The sequence below is a fragment of the Podarcis gaigeae genome (assembly GCF_964106915.1).
Source record: "Podarcis gaigeae genome assembly, chromosome: 2".
NCBI lineage: Eukaryota > Metazoa > Chordata > Lepidosauria > Squamata > Lacertidae > Podarcis > Podarcis gaigeae.
The window spans coordinates 43,413,147-43,427,816 of NC_139679.1; the positions used below are offsets into that span (position 1 = coordinate 43,413,147).

At 42.5% G+C, this 14,670-nt stretch overlaps 2 protein-coding genes across 2 annotated transcripts in view; one reads left to right on the top strand and one right to left on the bottom strand.

Moving 5' to 3' along the window:
* The window catches only part of LOC310838474 (ketosamine-3-kinase-like), a 32,359-nt gene extending 30,589 nt beyond the window's left edge, over positions 1-1,770 (bottom strand). The window contains exon 1 of the mRNA XM_083725937.1: positions 1,607-1,770. The gene's annotated coding sequence lies outside the window, so the exon portion shown is untranslated. The remainder of the gene's footprint in view (positions 1-1,606) is intronic.
* A 24-nt stretch (positions 1,771-1,794) lies between these two features.
* WDR45B (WD repeat domain 45B) lies at positions 1,795-13,762 on the top strand. The gene is made up of 10 exons (XM_083725929.1): positions 1,795-2,113; positions 6,157-6,231; positions 6,631-6,732; positions 7,400-7,487; positions 7,605-7,699; positions 8,433-8,623; positions 9,404-9,489; positions 10,535-10,636; positions 11,686-11,807; positions 12,286-13,762. Exons 1-10 carry the CDS (start codon positions 2,047-2,049, stop codon positions 12,390-12,392), a joined length of 1,035 nt encoding a protein of 344 aa, XP_083582055.1. The 5' UTR covers positions 1,795-2,046; the 3' UTR covers positions 12,393-13,762.
* Positions 13,763-14,670: the final 908 nt, after the last annotated feature.

Below are 14,670 nucleotides of genomic sequence, written 5' to 3' on the forward strand. Positions count from 1 at the left end.
TACGAATTCCTGGAGTCGGCAGGATCCGCTGTTTCTCCGTCTCATGTTTGAAAAGCAGTATTCAAAAATAAAATTATTGCCAAGCATAAGCAAAACACACTTGCCAAGCCAACACATCACACCTCCATGTCACTTCATGTTCCTAATTGTGAAAGTGCTTGATGAAGAAGAAAGGGAGGAAATCGTTTCCTAAGCACAGTGAATCACAAATGAAACACCAGAACAGAAATTGTACTGTATATGGTAGTACTGTGTGTATGCCAGTGTGTTATTGAAACCAGTAATGTCCTTTGATTATATATGCCTTATGAAAAATCTGCGGTCTGAGCACTTGAAGGTTTATTCCTCAGCACATTGTCTTAAGCACAGCAACATGTGAAGCATACTGTTATAGGTCTGTAGGTGCTAAATGCCCGGGTTTAATATATGTTGGAATATAATAAGAACTGGGATGTGAAAATGGCATGTCAGGCCCTTGTGTCTTAAAATGTGTATTAGGTTCTGCAGACACACTTTAAAGCTCCTGACATTAACATGTGAAAAGCTTAATGAAGGCAGACCCTGTGTGCTAAGTGGGTGCCAGCCATGGCTAACCCTGGAGAATCAACAAGTATAAAAGTTAATTAACAGGTAATTTCCTTGTGAGGTGAATGCCTGGGGACAAGCCATTTAGGCAACACAAAGGGGTGAAAAGGTAAGCCTCATTTGCAAATGTGTGGGCCTGGGCTGGATTTAGGTTTGATGAGGCCCTAAGCTACTGAAGGTAATGGGGCCCTTTATATGTCCAGCTGTCCTTTGTCAACAACAAATTGTTGCTGTTTTTTGTTTCAGGTAGTACCTGTGTTGGTCTGATGCTGACAATATATATATATATATATATATATATATATATATATATATATATATATTGTCAGCATATATATATATATATATATATATATTTAATGTCCAGTAGCACCTTAGAGGCCAACTACCAGTAAGTTAGCTCAGGATATAAGCTTTTGTGTGCATGCACACTTCTTCAGACTTAACTGTCAGGGGTCCTTTACCTTTAAGGTGCAACTGGGCTGTTTTTTGTGTTGAATATATGCTATATGGTAATTTATGGACCTAATAGGTATCTAAAGTCATTTGCACAGAACAAATACAGGTACCTCGGGTTACAAACACCTGCTAACCCAAAAGTAGTACCTCGGGTTAAGAACTTTACCTCAGGATGAGAACTGAAATTGTGCGGTGGCAGCGGGAGGCCCCATTAGCTAAAGTGGTACCTCAGTTTAAGAACAGTTTCAGCTTAAGAACGGACACAAAACACTGTTGCTGTATGTAGGTGTTATTTTGTTTTTTTATCTTATATTTTGGAAATGTACATCCAGTTCCCCTCCCCTTTAATTCCCTCCCTCCAGAGAGTGGGGCTCTAAACTATAGTTTGTTTAGCTTATACGTAAATCCGGCACTGGCCGTGCCTCATTCTCGAAGGAAAGACTACCTCTGGAATAAGAAGCACGTCTGCAACCCCTGGAATGGTGGTGACTTTACTGGGGGCTGCGTTGCCCCACGTCCAACGGGCCTTTTGCCTCCTCGTAACCCCATTAGGATCCCTTACCTCTCTTGCAAGGGCAGCGAAGGCGACACGCGATGGAGACCGTGAGAGGCGCGAGAAGAGAGCGCAGTCCGTCGCCCACCTTTCCCGGTGGCGCCAGCCAGGTGAGAGTCGGGCTGCTGATCGTTAGCTTGGTACTCCGCCGGGCGGCCTGCCTTGAGCGACGCGCTCTGCGCTCGCAAAGAGGGGGACGGACGTAGCAGGCTGGGGAATGGAAAGAGCCAAGCCGAGAAAGGCGGCGGCGGCCGGCGCTCGACAATTCGGCTCTCCTCCGGTCAGCCTGGGAGGGCTCATTGGACGCGCTCGGTGCTCGGCGCGGCGCCTGTCTAGTCCGGAAGGAATCGTGGCGCTGCCGCCCCCTCAGGCCAGTGACCCTCCCCCGATGGTGTGAAGGACCCCCCCCCCCACGTCCGCGGCAGCGGCCTTCCCCGGAGTCCGGCGCCATGAACCTGCTCCCAGCCAACCCGCACGGGAATGGGTTGCTGTTCGCCGGTTTCAACCAGGACCACGGTAAAGACCCTCGCGGGGCGCCGGGGGTGGAGAGTGGGAGTCAGGGGTCCGCCCGCGGGGGAGGCGTTCGGGCTTGGCGGGTTCCTTTCCTCCCCCGTGTTCAGCGTCTATAATGAGGCGAGGTTGGGAGAGGCGAAAGTTGAGTTTCTCGCCCCCACCCAAATAATTCCAGGCCTTCCGACAGAAGGGAGGCGCAGGTCTCGAACCCGCGGCCAGCCTAGACGGATGCCTGGGCACAAAAAAGGGCGGGCGGGGAGGAGGGCTTTACCTTCCCTTCTTGGGGCGAAGAGAGGGGGCTGCCCTCTCCGGGCTCAGACACATATCCTCTTTCCTCCCAGCAGCTTGCCTTTGTCCCTTAAGTTTGCGTTGCTTGCCACTCTCTGTTAACGTTGATGGGTGCCCATACTTTCCCCTTTGGCCTCGTCTCTCCCCTTTCCATTTTCCGGCCTCTGGTTAGCGCGCTTGGGTGTTTATGGGGCGCAATCGGAGTCTGGTGTTTTGCAAAATGCGCGGGGAGGATCGGCCTCTGCCCAGAGACACCAAGACAGGGGAGGCAGTTGCTTCCATTCTCCTCCTTGCCTTCTCAGGCTTCCACGCGGAGCCTTGTTTTGTCCTAATACAACAGTGCTTGGCCCAGCCCAGATGCTTTACCTCTTGTACATTGCCTCATCCTGTTTTCCTTTAGTCTTTCTCTTTAAAAACCTGCATATATTGAGCTCCTTGTTGGGCATGAGTGTCAGGCTTGCTCTCCTACTCAATGCCATTTTCACTGCAACTGATGCATAATTCAACAGTTCCCACAAGCAGATGCCAAAGCTGGACTTAGGGCTAAGATGTGTGTTTTGGCCCAGTTGTGCACTGAATCATTCTCTTCCTCAGATTGCTTTGCTTGAATTCTCATCAAACTGCAGCTCTTTGAGAGGTAGCTGCTTTCTTGGGCATATGAATTTGCATGCAGAATTGAATGTCCTGAACAGTTTTATTGCTTTTAATCAAAGGGCACATAGCAGCAACATTATGACCTGCAACATCTCTTCTGTGTCCCACTCACAGTAAAGAAGCAAAATTTCTAGATACCCTAAATGACTGTGCCAAATGACTGGAACCAACTAGAAAGTAAGCAACCCTGAGGTTAATCTTGAGTAGCGCCCAGAACCTGATGCAAGATGTAATTGTTGTCATGCCAGTTGGGAGCAGTGACCATAGCACTATTAAATTAAATGTGCTTTGATTTCAAAACAGGAAACTTCCCCAAAGGGAGGAACTTGGTAAAAAGGAAGTTGAAAGGCAAAGTCAAGTGGGTTGGATCACTCCAAATTGCTGGGGACTTGTTTAAAAATGCAATATTAGAAACTCAGCTGGCGTGTACACCATAGATGGCAAAAAGTATCATGAGGGCCAAGAGAATGCCAGTTTGGTAATGTGCAGAGTCAAAGAAGCCGTTAGAGGCAAGAAGGCTTCCTTTAACAAAAGGAAGTCTTGTCCAAATGGAAGAGAACAAAAAGGAACCCAAAATGGAGTCTCCCAAGAATGGTTATTGGTGTTTATGCTTTATAACTTGTTCACAAATGATCAAGAGTTAGGAAGGGGTGAGCAGTGAAGTGCCCACATTTATTGATGATACTGAATTGTTAAGGGTCTTTAAAATGAAAACAGATTGTGAAGAGCTCCAAAAGTACCTTTCCAAATTGAATGAATGGTTGGTAAAATGGCAAATGCAACTCATTGTAAATGAATTGTTAGCACTGGGAACAATAATTTTACATATACGTTCATGGGCTTTGAACTAGTGGTGACTGACCAGGAATGAGACTTTGGGTAATAGTGGATGTCAGCGCAGTGTGCAGCAATTGTGAAAAAAGCCACATTCCATGCTAGGGGGGCATTAGAAAAGGAACTGAAAATAAAACTGCCAATGTCACAATGACATACAAATCTGTGGTACAACCACATTTGGAAAATTGTGTAGTACAGTTCTGGTCAGCTCACCTCAAAAAAGGATATTGTAAAGTTGGGAAAGATTCAGAAAAGTGCAACCAAAATGATAAGGGGAATGGATCTTCAAGGGAAGGTTGCAGTGTTTGAGGCTTCTTAGTTTAGAGAAAAGGTGAATCAGAGGTGACATAGAAGTCTATAAAATTATGCATGGCATGGAGAGAATGGACAGAAAAGCCCCCCCCCCCACTAGAACTGGTGGACCTCTAATGAAGCTGAATGTTGGAAGATTCAGAACTGATGAGAGAAAGTACTTCTTCACGCAGTACATCGTTAATATGTGGAACTCACTTCAAGAGGAGGCAGTGATGTCCACCAACTTTTGGATGGCTTTAAAAGAGGATTGGACAAATTCATGGAGGATAAGGCTATCAATGGCTACTAGCCATGATAACTGTTTCCCCAGTCGGAGGCAGTAATGTTTCTGAATACCAGTTACTGGAAAGCACTAGAGGGAAGAGTGCTTCTGAGCTCGGGTCCTGCTTTTGAGTTTTCCACAGGCATCTGGGTGGCCGCTGAAGTACAGGACGATGGACTTGATGGAGCATTGGCTTGATCCAGCAGGCAGTTCTTATGTTCTTACAATTATCCCTAGTTAGTAGCAATCACAAATAGTTTGTCATTTTAATTTGTTAGGAAAGCTAGTTCAAATTGAGTGACTACACCAGTTATGTGCTTGCAAATTGAGGAGTGTCCTATGTTTATTGTGCTCCTGTTTGTTTCATAATTGTTTTTCTAAGAAAATCACACTTGTTTAGGTGCACATTTAACATTTCATGTGTTCCCCTAAAAATACAGTGTGTGAGGCATCCCAAATTGATGTGGCCCTTAGTGAATGAGTTAGGAAAAATAGTCATCCTAGCTAGTGTTCTTTTTTTTCTGCCAAGAAAATAGGGTATGACTCACTAGAGTAACACAAGTTAGGGATCAACTTCCTTGTAGTAAACCTCACCCAAGAAAAGCTTATGCTTTGCTGTTCTTTACCTTGAAAATATTTTATTGCAGTAATCTGAGTAGTCACTTCAGTGGAGTTTCATAGAATATGTAAGCTAGTAAAATGTTCATTCTATTTGCATCAGAAACTTTATATCATGTGGGTTGTATGGGCTACACCTACAGGATGCAGTTTCCTAGGGTGTTTGTTTATAGGCTAGTAGAGTTGTTGGAATTCCAGCTTTTATCTTGGCAACAAATTCAGATGTGCTGGTTTTGACTTATAAAGCCTTAAACAGCTCAGGACTGCAGTACCTCAGGGACCACCTCTCCCCGCATGAAATTATTTGACTCCTGCAATCATCACCCGAGGCCCTTCTTTGGGTGCCTCCCCCACAAGAGGTCTGAAAGGTATCAACACAAGAACGGGCGTTTTATGTGGTGGCTCATAAATTCAAGGTTCATTCTAAACCATTATAATGAATAAAGTTTTAAACTGGCTGAAAGGAAAAAAATATTTAGATTGATGTACTTGATTGTGCTTCTTGGTAAACAAATAAATGGGGAAAATAATATGCAGTTACTATAAATGCTGAAGTAGAAGAACAGAAGGGGGCGGGGAAAGGGAAGACACATTTTTCTCAATAACTGGCATCGACTACAAGAAATAGGAAATGTGTGGTTGATAGAGCTCTCAATTTAAGCCTGTTGTGGGCCAGCCTGTTCAAAAACAAATTATACTTGGCAGAATGAGGACTCCCTAATCCCTATAAACAGCTGTGCAGGTTTGATCCTAAATAGCCAAGAAAATACATCAGGTTCCAGGCATCTTTATAGCTTTTAGTGCCAATTGCTTTTCTAAAATGTTCACAAATCCATTCTACTGCCATGGACACAACTGAATCACTGTAATGCATTGGATCTGTACTTGCAGTTAGATTCCTGTATTGCCTGTTGTGACTAAGAGCATCTCTGGCAGGGAAGAGTCTTACTTGACCCTCTTAATGGGAGATGTCTGGGACTTCTGTACAAAGAGCATGTGCTACTACTGAGCTGTTTTTTTCCTGTTGATACAGAGCATATATACTTGAAGTAGTAATCCTCTTCCTTTTTAGGGTGCTTTGCATGTGGGATGGAAAATGGATTTAGAGTGTTTAATGCAGATCCGCTCAAAGAGAAGGAGAAACAAGGTGAGATTCTTCCTCAATATACATAGTTGTTCTGCTGTGCCTTTTTTAAAATCTTAAACCACGTGCTGTGCAATCCTATACCCTCAAGTAACTGTGCATAGAACAGAGACTTCACTTGCCAGAATTTGAGTACAATTTTTAAAAACTTTGATCCAGTATAATATTGCTGTGTCCATAATGTGTGGTCAGAAGAAGGCTCTGAGCAAGCTTTTCTGATGATGAAGCATTGTCTTGAAACGAGGCACTCCAGGAGTAAAAAGTAAAAGAGGACTGACATCAGCTGCATTTTAACTTGGAGTCTTTGGAGAGAATCCTCTCGATACACAAAGATGTTACAGCATTAATAAACTTTTCTTTGCCTTGAGTGTTTAATTAAAAATGTCCCTTTTCCCTCTCCAGAATTTCTAGAAGGAGGCGTTGGCCATGTTGAAATGTTGTTTCGCTGCAATTATTTAGCTTTGGTTGGTGGAGGGAAAAAACCCAAATACCCACCTAATAAAGGTAAAGTATTGAGCAGTAAGTAAGCAATAGCTTAGGGCTGAGTTCAGCACTGAACATTTCCAAGCAGCTTTAATGTAACTGGTGTTCAAGCAGATTTTATCGAAAACCTCCTGGGTAGTTTAAAATTTGAATAAATGTGGACTTAGCTGTCACCCTTCTCGAGTTGTGCAATGAGGTATCATTCCTTTTAATGCCAGGTGCTAGCTAGAGCAATCTGTGGCCTATTGTTTCCCTGTATTCAGGATAATTTGTGTTTTTCCAGATGGTCAAAGGACAAACAGATTTTGATAAGCAGCCATGATACTGCACTCCCACATAAACAGGAATAAAAAGCTATTGGCAGTAGCAGGTGGGGAGGGTGAAGAAGAGGGTAGACTAAGCTTCAGAATGCCATCATATAAGACTTGTTTGGATGTAGCTGATGCTTCTATTTTCTCCTGCCCCAAACCAATTGTAACTGAATGCTAACTGTACAATGTCTAATTTTGACGATCTAAACTTGGGGTATGGTTTTTGTTTTTTTGCCAAGTGAACCAGTGCAGACTGGGTAGTCTGGGATGCAGTAGTTCCTCATGTAGCTAGACTTCCAAAGTGGCATCTCTGGAAGCACTTTGTAAGATTGCAGGGTGTTACTTTAAGACTAATAAGGCCATTTCCATTTCTGCAGTGATGATCTGGGATGATCTGAAAAAGAAGACCGTTATCGAAATAGAATTTTCCACAGAAGTCAAAGCAGTTAAGCTGCGAAGAGATAGGTGAGTCTGGTCACACTCTGTTGTATGGAGAACTCCTTCTGTTTTTTCCCCAGTTTGGAGTTGGACCAATGTAGCTGGACATGATGCTAATTGGCCTGCCATTGCCTTCTCTTTCAGAATTGTGGTAGTTCTGGACTCTATGATTAAGGTTTTCACATTCACGCACAACCCTCACCAGTTGCACGTCTTCGAAACCTGCTACAATCCTAAAGGTAAGTGTTATTCACTACATAAAGTGTAAGAGGAACAAAGAAAGATCCTGTGCTGTTCTTCTGTTTGCTATTGTACTCATGATAACTGATGCTGTCTATTTTGCACACCCTAGGACTTAACTGTATAAAAAAACTACTTGGACCTTTCTCATGCTTTGCAAGTGCTGTGATGCTGAGCCATAGCATCCTTGTCATCCCCATTAAGTGCAGTGGAAAACCATTTGTCTTCCATCTTCCCATAGTTTTCACGTTGGATTTGGAAAAAAGAAAAAACATTGTTGGGAAATGCATTGTTGGAACATGGCATTTCAGGGCTAATTGTCAATTTTGGGTGGGAGTCAACGGTATGCTATGATTAACATTCCATCACTGCGAGCATTGCAGTTTGTCCAACAAAACAGTTTCCCATCTCCTCCCCTGTGTACTGTTCTGAGGGTTCTCCCAATCACCTTGAGCCAATTCTGAGAGCCATGGAAGCAGGAGAAGGGGGGAAAGCCCTATTGCGCAAACGGAAGCCCTATTGCAGGGTTTGTGCTGATGGGACTCATTCGGTAAATCCTGCCTTTTGCTTATACAGACATTGAGACTCATGGCTATGTGGTAGCATGAAGCTTCCTAGCTTGCTTTTTTGAGTGCTCCAAGTACTCTCAAAACTTATTTTCAGATGGAAGGTGGGGAGGACAGAGATGGTGGTAAAAATGCCTATTCCTCAATACTTTAAATTGTATTTCAGGTCTTTGTGTCCTGTGCCCAAACAGTAATAATTCCCTACTTGCATTCCCTGGAACACATACTGGACATGTGCAGATAGTGGACCTGGCAAATACAGAGAAACCTCCTGTAGATATACCAGCTCATGAAGGGGTATTGAGTTGCATAGCTCTTAATCTACAGGGAACAAGAATTGCCACAGCATCAGAAAAAGTAAGTCAATGATTTTACTCCACAGTTGGCTAGAAAACAGCACAAGAGTCCTTAATGGTTTAGAATGAACCCTGAATTGTGTCATCTTGAGAGTCTGCGTGGCATTTTAATAGGTGCATTGTATAGTCTTTAATTTACTGTTAAGCCTACTGGGAAGACTGTATCATCTAACACAGAAGTTGAATTTATGAAAGTCTTGGCTTTAAAGTTTATACAGGAAGTTGGTAACCTTTGTGGTTGTAGTGATTACATTTGAAAATACGCATGCTGTTATTGCAAATATTGGTCAAGAGATAAACTCTGCATTCTCTGGCAGCCTGTAACCTGCATTGCTTCAAATAGGTTCCCTGGCTATTCGTTCCTCACTCAAACCTTTCATACTGCTGCCTCACTATTGCATGCCAGAATCTTCCAAAATATGTAACAAATGTGTTATATACTAGGTTCAGACTACTGTATACCGTATAAATCCAGTTCATGTAGACTTTCTCAATTTTCCTGTCAAAATACTGACTTTAGTGGCATTGATCTTGGATATATTCATGCAGATAAACCTGAGAGATTTCCAAATATGTGGGAAGGATAGCACCGGATAACAAAAATAATTCCATATGGAAAGGGCAAAGATGTGCAGCTACAATAGTGTAGGGTGGTGGAAAAAAGACAGAGCCATCATCTGGGAAGTGAACAGCTGTATCCTAATGTTGTGTTCTGGGAAGAACTTATGTAGTTTTTGAAAGGCTCCTCTCACATCTTTAATGTGTGCTGTTGCTTTTCAAGGGGACCCTAATAAGAATATTTGATACATCATCTGGGCATTTAATCCAGGAACTGCGCAGAGGGTCTCAGGCTGCCAATATCTACTGGTAAGGTTTATTGTTTTGTTAATGTGTTGGGGGGATTGGAGGAATCATGCTTTGCCTTGATCATCAGCAAGATGAGGGAGTGGCTGTTGTACAAATGGGGGTTTCATGCTTTAAAACTCCCCCCCCCCCCATTTTCCAGTTAAGAGACATGAACTTCCTGTTTGTGAATAATTTTCTTCCATCTGTGACCTACTAATCATACAGCTGATACTGTCAGCTGGCTTTTCACATTAGCCAGTTCAGTGTTATATGTAGCACATCAGACAAATATAAACATTAGCCTTGGTATCTGAAAATTCCTTGGGGGGAAATGTGACATCACAAAGGTAGAGAAATCAGCAGCAGTACAATTCAAGAGGAATTTAATCCAATTGAGAGTTGAGCATTAAACAAAAAAGAAAAAAATGGGAGTGGGGGTTAAGTCTGAGAGGTAGCAGTGTATGAGATATACAATAAAGCATCAGTTCAAACATGTGAACTTTTCTATAGCTTTTAAAAGTTGGGGAAACAGGGATCCCTTAGTTCTATGTCCATAGGATCTTTGATTTCTGCACCTTTTTTCAAACTCAGAATGAAAACTCAGAATTAAAGTAGCATTCATCCTGCAACTGTGTTGGTTTATGGAGGAACTAAGATACTAATTAAGAAGTAATTATGCCTCACCAATATCTGTGCGCCCTTTTCATCAGCTACATGTATTATGGAGGAGTTAATGCTTTTTAAAGGTGTGAATATATTTCTCTCCCTCCCGTCTATGTGGTTTACTTCTGGGGTGAATGCTCTTTCACTTTCTACCACTTCAGTTGCTGATGCTGCTTCACTCTGCATCAATACCTCATTGGGTATGTTGTTGCAAGGTGGCATTGCTTTAGATAACCTCCCCAAAACCTACAGTTAGAAACTCTTGTTTTTAAGATACTTGGGAAAGAGGTTGGCTTATAGTGTTTGAAAAGTTGCAGTATATACACATAGGCATTTCTTTAAAAAGTAACTTATTCCATGACAGTGGTGATATAAGCAGACTTGTTTCTGACTTCTCCTTTAGCATTAACTTCAACCAAGATGCTTCTCTCATTTGTGTGTCAAGTGATCACGCCACAGTGCACATTTTTGCTGCGGAGGATCCTAAGAGGAACAAGCAGTCGAGGTAAGCAGCTGGGGCCAGTGTGATGATCGCTAGGCAAAAATGATTAGGTAACTTCATACAGGAAGAATGTATCAGTAGCTAAAATAAATAATTTAAATAATCACTGACCTAGCCACTGTGATCCACACGACGGTCACCTCCAGACTGGATTATTGTAACTTGCTGTACATGGGACTACCCTTGAGACTGACCCAGAAACTTCAGCAGGTGCAGAATGCCGCGGCGAGACTCCTTACAGGGTCCTCGCTGAGGGATCACATTCACCCGGTGCTATACCAGCTGCACTGGCTCCCGGTGGAGTACAGGATCAGGTTTAAGGTGCTGGTTTTAACCTTTAAAGCCCTATATGGCCTAGGACTCTCGTACCTACGGGACCGCCTCTCCTGGTATGTCCCACGGAGGACCTTACGGTCTTCAGACAAAAACACCTTGGAGATCCCGGGCCATAGAGAGGTTAGGCTGGCATCAACCAGTGCCAGGGTTTTTTTCAGCTGTGGCTCCAATCTTGTGGAACGCTCTGTCACAAGAGACTAGGGTACTGGGGGACTTGACATCTTTCCGCAGGGCCTGCAAGACGGAGCTGTTCCACCAGGCCTTTGGCCAGGGCACAGCCTGACCCCCTCCTTTGGCAATCCTCACAGAACTCTAGCCCAATGGTTGCCATTAATCTGATTTGAACTAATTTTATAATGAAATGATTTTAGAATGTTGTATCATTTTACTGTTACAGATAGGTAGCCGTGTTGGTCTGCCATAGTCAAAACAAAACAAAAAATCCTTCCAGTAGCACCTTAAAGACCAACTAGGTATCTGAAGAAGTGTGCATGCACACGAAAGCTCATACCAAGAACTGACTTAGTTACATTTTACTGTTGTTAGCCGCTCTGAGCCTGGCTTTGGCTGGGGAGGGCGGAATATAAATAAATTTTTATTGTTATTATTATTAAAATAATTGTTAACCTTAATACGTGCTGCTAGGAGTCAGTTTGCTTCAGTGCCTGAACTACTGGTTTGAGATGATGCTGAAGAGAGCTTTCTTTCTTTTTCAGCTTAGCATCAGCCAGCTTCCTGCCCAAATACTTCAGTTCCAAATGGAGTTTTTCCAAATTTCAGGTTCCCTCAGGCTCTCCCTGCATCTGTGCCTTTGGAACAGAGCCGAATTCTGTCCTAGGTAAGAATCTCAAGTTTCACCAAAAATCAAACAAGGCCCCTCACTATGCATATCCCAAACATAGCCTATGAATTCAAGCAGCTGTGCTCACAAACAAGCTTCTTAGAGGAATCTACCTCTGTCCTTGATGGGAGTGTGATTTATATAAATGGGTTTTAACTCCAGATTAATGTCATATGATTGCAGCCTAAGATTGTAAAAATGTTTAGATTGCAAGGAATGTTGAACACTCGAGATTGTTACTTGAGATCTCACGGAGGGCAGTTTAATGATTCATCAAGAACTATCTCGGGTGGGCCAAGCCATGTGCTAGAACTGATTGGCGTATATAGCGCAGGTCTTATAGGAGAACATTTCTTAGCCTGCAGGTAATGTGGCGTCTCTTGCTGCTCTCACAAGCAAAAGCTGTGCAGTGAAACACAATGTGTAAGCAATTGACTTCAGTTGCCAAACTGAAAACAGTATCTTTCTCTTGCAGCGATCTGTGCAGATGGCAGCTACTACAAATTTTTATTCAATCAAAAAGGGGAATGCTCCAGGGATGTCTATGCTCAGTTCCTAGAAATGACTGATGACAAACTTTGACTGAACTGATGGAAATTTGTAGGTAGGGGGAAAGGATATCTGGAACCCCGTCCTGCTTATTCTCCCTTTCCTGAAGAGATGGCCTCTCACTACCTTCAGTCAACTGTGCTGCTCAAGATGGGACAGATGACTTTAAGAAGCCCAAACCAGTATGGACAGAGCAAGGCAGAGGACTACTACGTTAACTGTCAACAGCTGGTTTTAAATGTTAAGTTTTGGCTGCTGTTGTTCCTTCAATTTTTTCCCCTTTTTTAAAAAAATGTTTCCATAGCCTGTGCCTATTGGGTTTCTCTCTGTAATTAAACTGTGAAGCTTAGTGCCTGCCACTCCGTAAGACTGAAGGGGCAGGAGATTACTAAGGTTTAAACAGTGAATGGGACATGTCAAAAGTACATACAGATTTGAGTTCTAGTACGGTGCTTAAGGGGGTGGCAGGAAATCTATACCAGCAGTTTCTGCCTTTGTAAAATGTCCTTTTCCTCCTATCTTCTAATACACAGAAAGGAATATTATAGCAAGTTGGCTCTTAGTTGCACTTGCTCTGACATAGATAGAATGCTCATGGTCCTTGTTTTCATGCTGTTATAAATAGATATTAACTTGTTTGTCATTTGTCAGAGGTGCCAAAAGAAATCCATAGCAAACATCATTAAAGTACTGTTGGCCTAAATAACCATTCTGCAGGGCAGGAAGTGGCATAGGACAATGTTGAGATGTTGGGAAAGTGACAGCAAACAGCTTAGATATTGGAAATAACCATTCCAGACACTTCAGTTCTTGATCCATTGGTATTTGCACTTAGGTTGTGCTGGGGAAGTTCTACAAGATAATCTGTAATGGTCAAGAGGGTAGTATACTGAACAACAAGAAGGGGGAAAGTGTGACCCTCCAGATGTTACTAGACTTCACTGCCATCAGTGCTAGCCAGCATGGCCAAGGATGATGAGAGGTGTAGTCAAACAGCTGGAGGGCTGCAGCTTTCCCACCTTATAGCCTGTAAGAAATCCCTATCATACAGCAAGCTTATTATGTGTTCGGAACAAACTAAGCCGCTGTCTCTCTGAACACTAAGTAGTACATCAATCACAACACTATATTTTGGGAAATGAGGTATTTGGACACATAATTTGAAGTTACCAATATCATCCCCTTAAAACACAACTTCAGTTATTAGCTCCCTTGATTTCATGCATACTTCAAAATTAATTGAAGTCTTGGTTCAAGTTGAAAAGTATTGGAATTTGTCATTTAACTAAAACCTATATTCAGATGTCAGTTTGCATGTTGCTTTTAAATGTGTATTTAATCATGGAAATTGTTTTGCACACCTTTTGTAATTTTCTTTAATTAAAGTGACTTAATTTGCTGTATTCATTTTATGGTAACAGAAGTTCTGTAAAGCAGTACCTCTACTTAGGCACACCTCTGGTTACGTATCCTTCGGGATATGCACGTGGCAAACCCGGAAGTATTTTTCTGGGTTTTGCCGCATGCACAGAAGTGTTCTACCGCGCCACGCGCATGCGTATAACAGGCACCTCCAGTTGCAAAAACCTCAGGATCCGACCGGAGCTCCAGAATGGATCCCATCCACAACCGGATGTACCACTGTATATGGGTGCTAGTTCTGTCCTTTGTTTTATTTAAATTACCTAAATAGCTCAAGATCAATTAGGAGTAGGATGCATGTAATCTATGGCGCTAATAGATTGTATCCAACAATGTTGCTGAGATTTTAAATTAGTGGACCAGTGATGGGAAACATGTTTGTTGAGTCTAAGTGGACAGTCTGTATAAGGTAGTTTTCTCTTTCCTACCTATGCCTCTGGCCAAATTCTTTGACACCAACTTCCAATTCTTATCATTACCTTTTGTTCTAGGGATACCCTTTTATTATATAGTTTTTAAACAGTAATGTTGTTTCTTTGCTGAAATCCATCACTGCCAGACCCTTGCCAAATCTCATAAAACTCAGGTAGAGAAGTAATGTTTGCAGAATTTTTCAAAGAGGATAGGTATGCTGAAGCAAAATAAAAAGGAAGTTCAGTTCCATCACCCACAGGTTGAAGGTAACATTTTTTTAAAAATCCCAGTAGTTATTAACACTAGTTTGTCAATTGTAACAGCATTTACTTCACACACATTTAAGGCTTAAAAAATGCTCAGTCTTCTGTATTTCATCTTCCATGACCCTCACTGTTATGCATATTGTATATAAGCATGCCTACCTCTGCCAACCCTAGGATAATATATCTTCCAAAGTAGACTTGTTTGAAAG

Bases quoted from the DNA above. Each gene is read 5' to 3' on its own strand.
- WDR45B (XM_083725929.1), top strand. From the start codon at position 2,047: ATGAACCTGCTCCCAGCCAACCCGCACGGGAATGGGTTGCTGTTCGCC. The intron at 6,232-6,630 runs GTGAGATTCTTC...TTCCCTCTCCAG, and splicing joins CAAAGAGAAGGAGAAACAAG to AATTTCTAGAAGGAGGCGTT. The intron at 7,488-7,604 runs GTGAGTCTGGTC...CTTCTCTTTCAG, and splicing joins GTTAAGCTGCGAAGAGATAG to AATTGTGGTAGTTCTGGACT.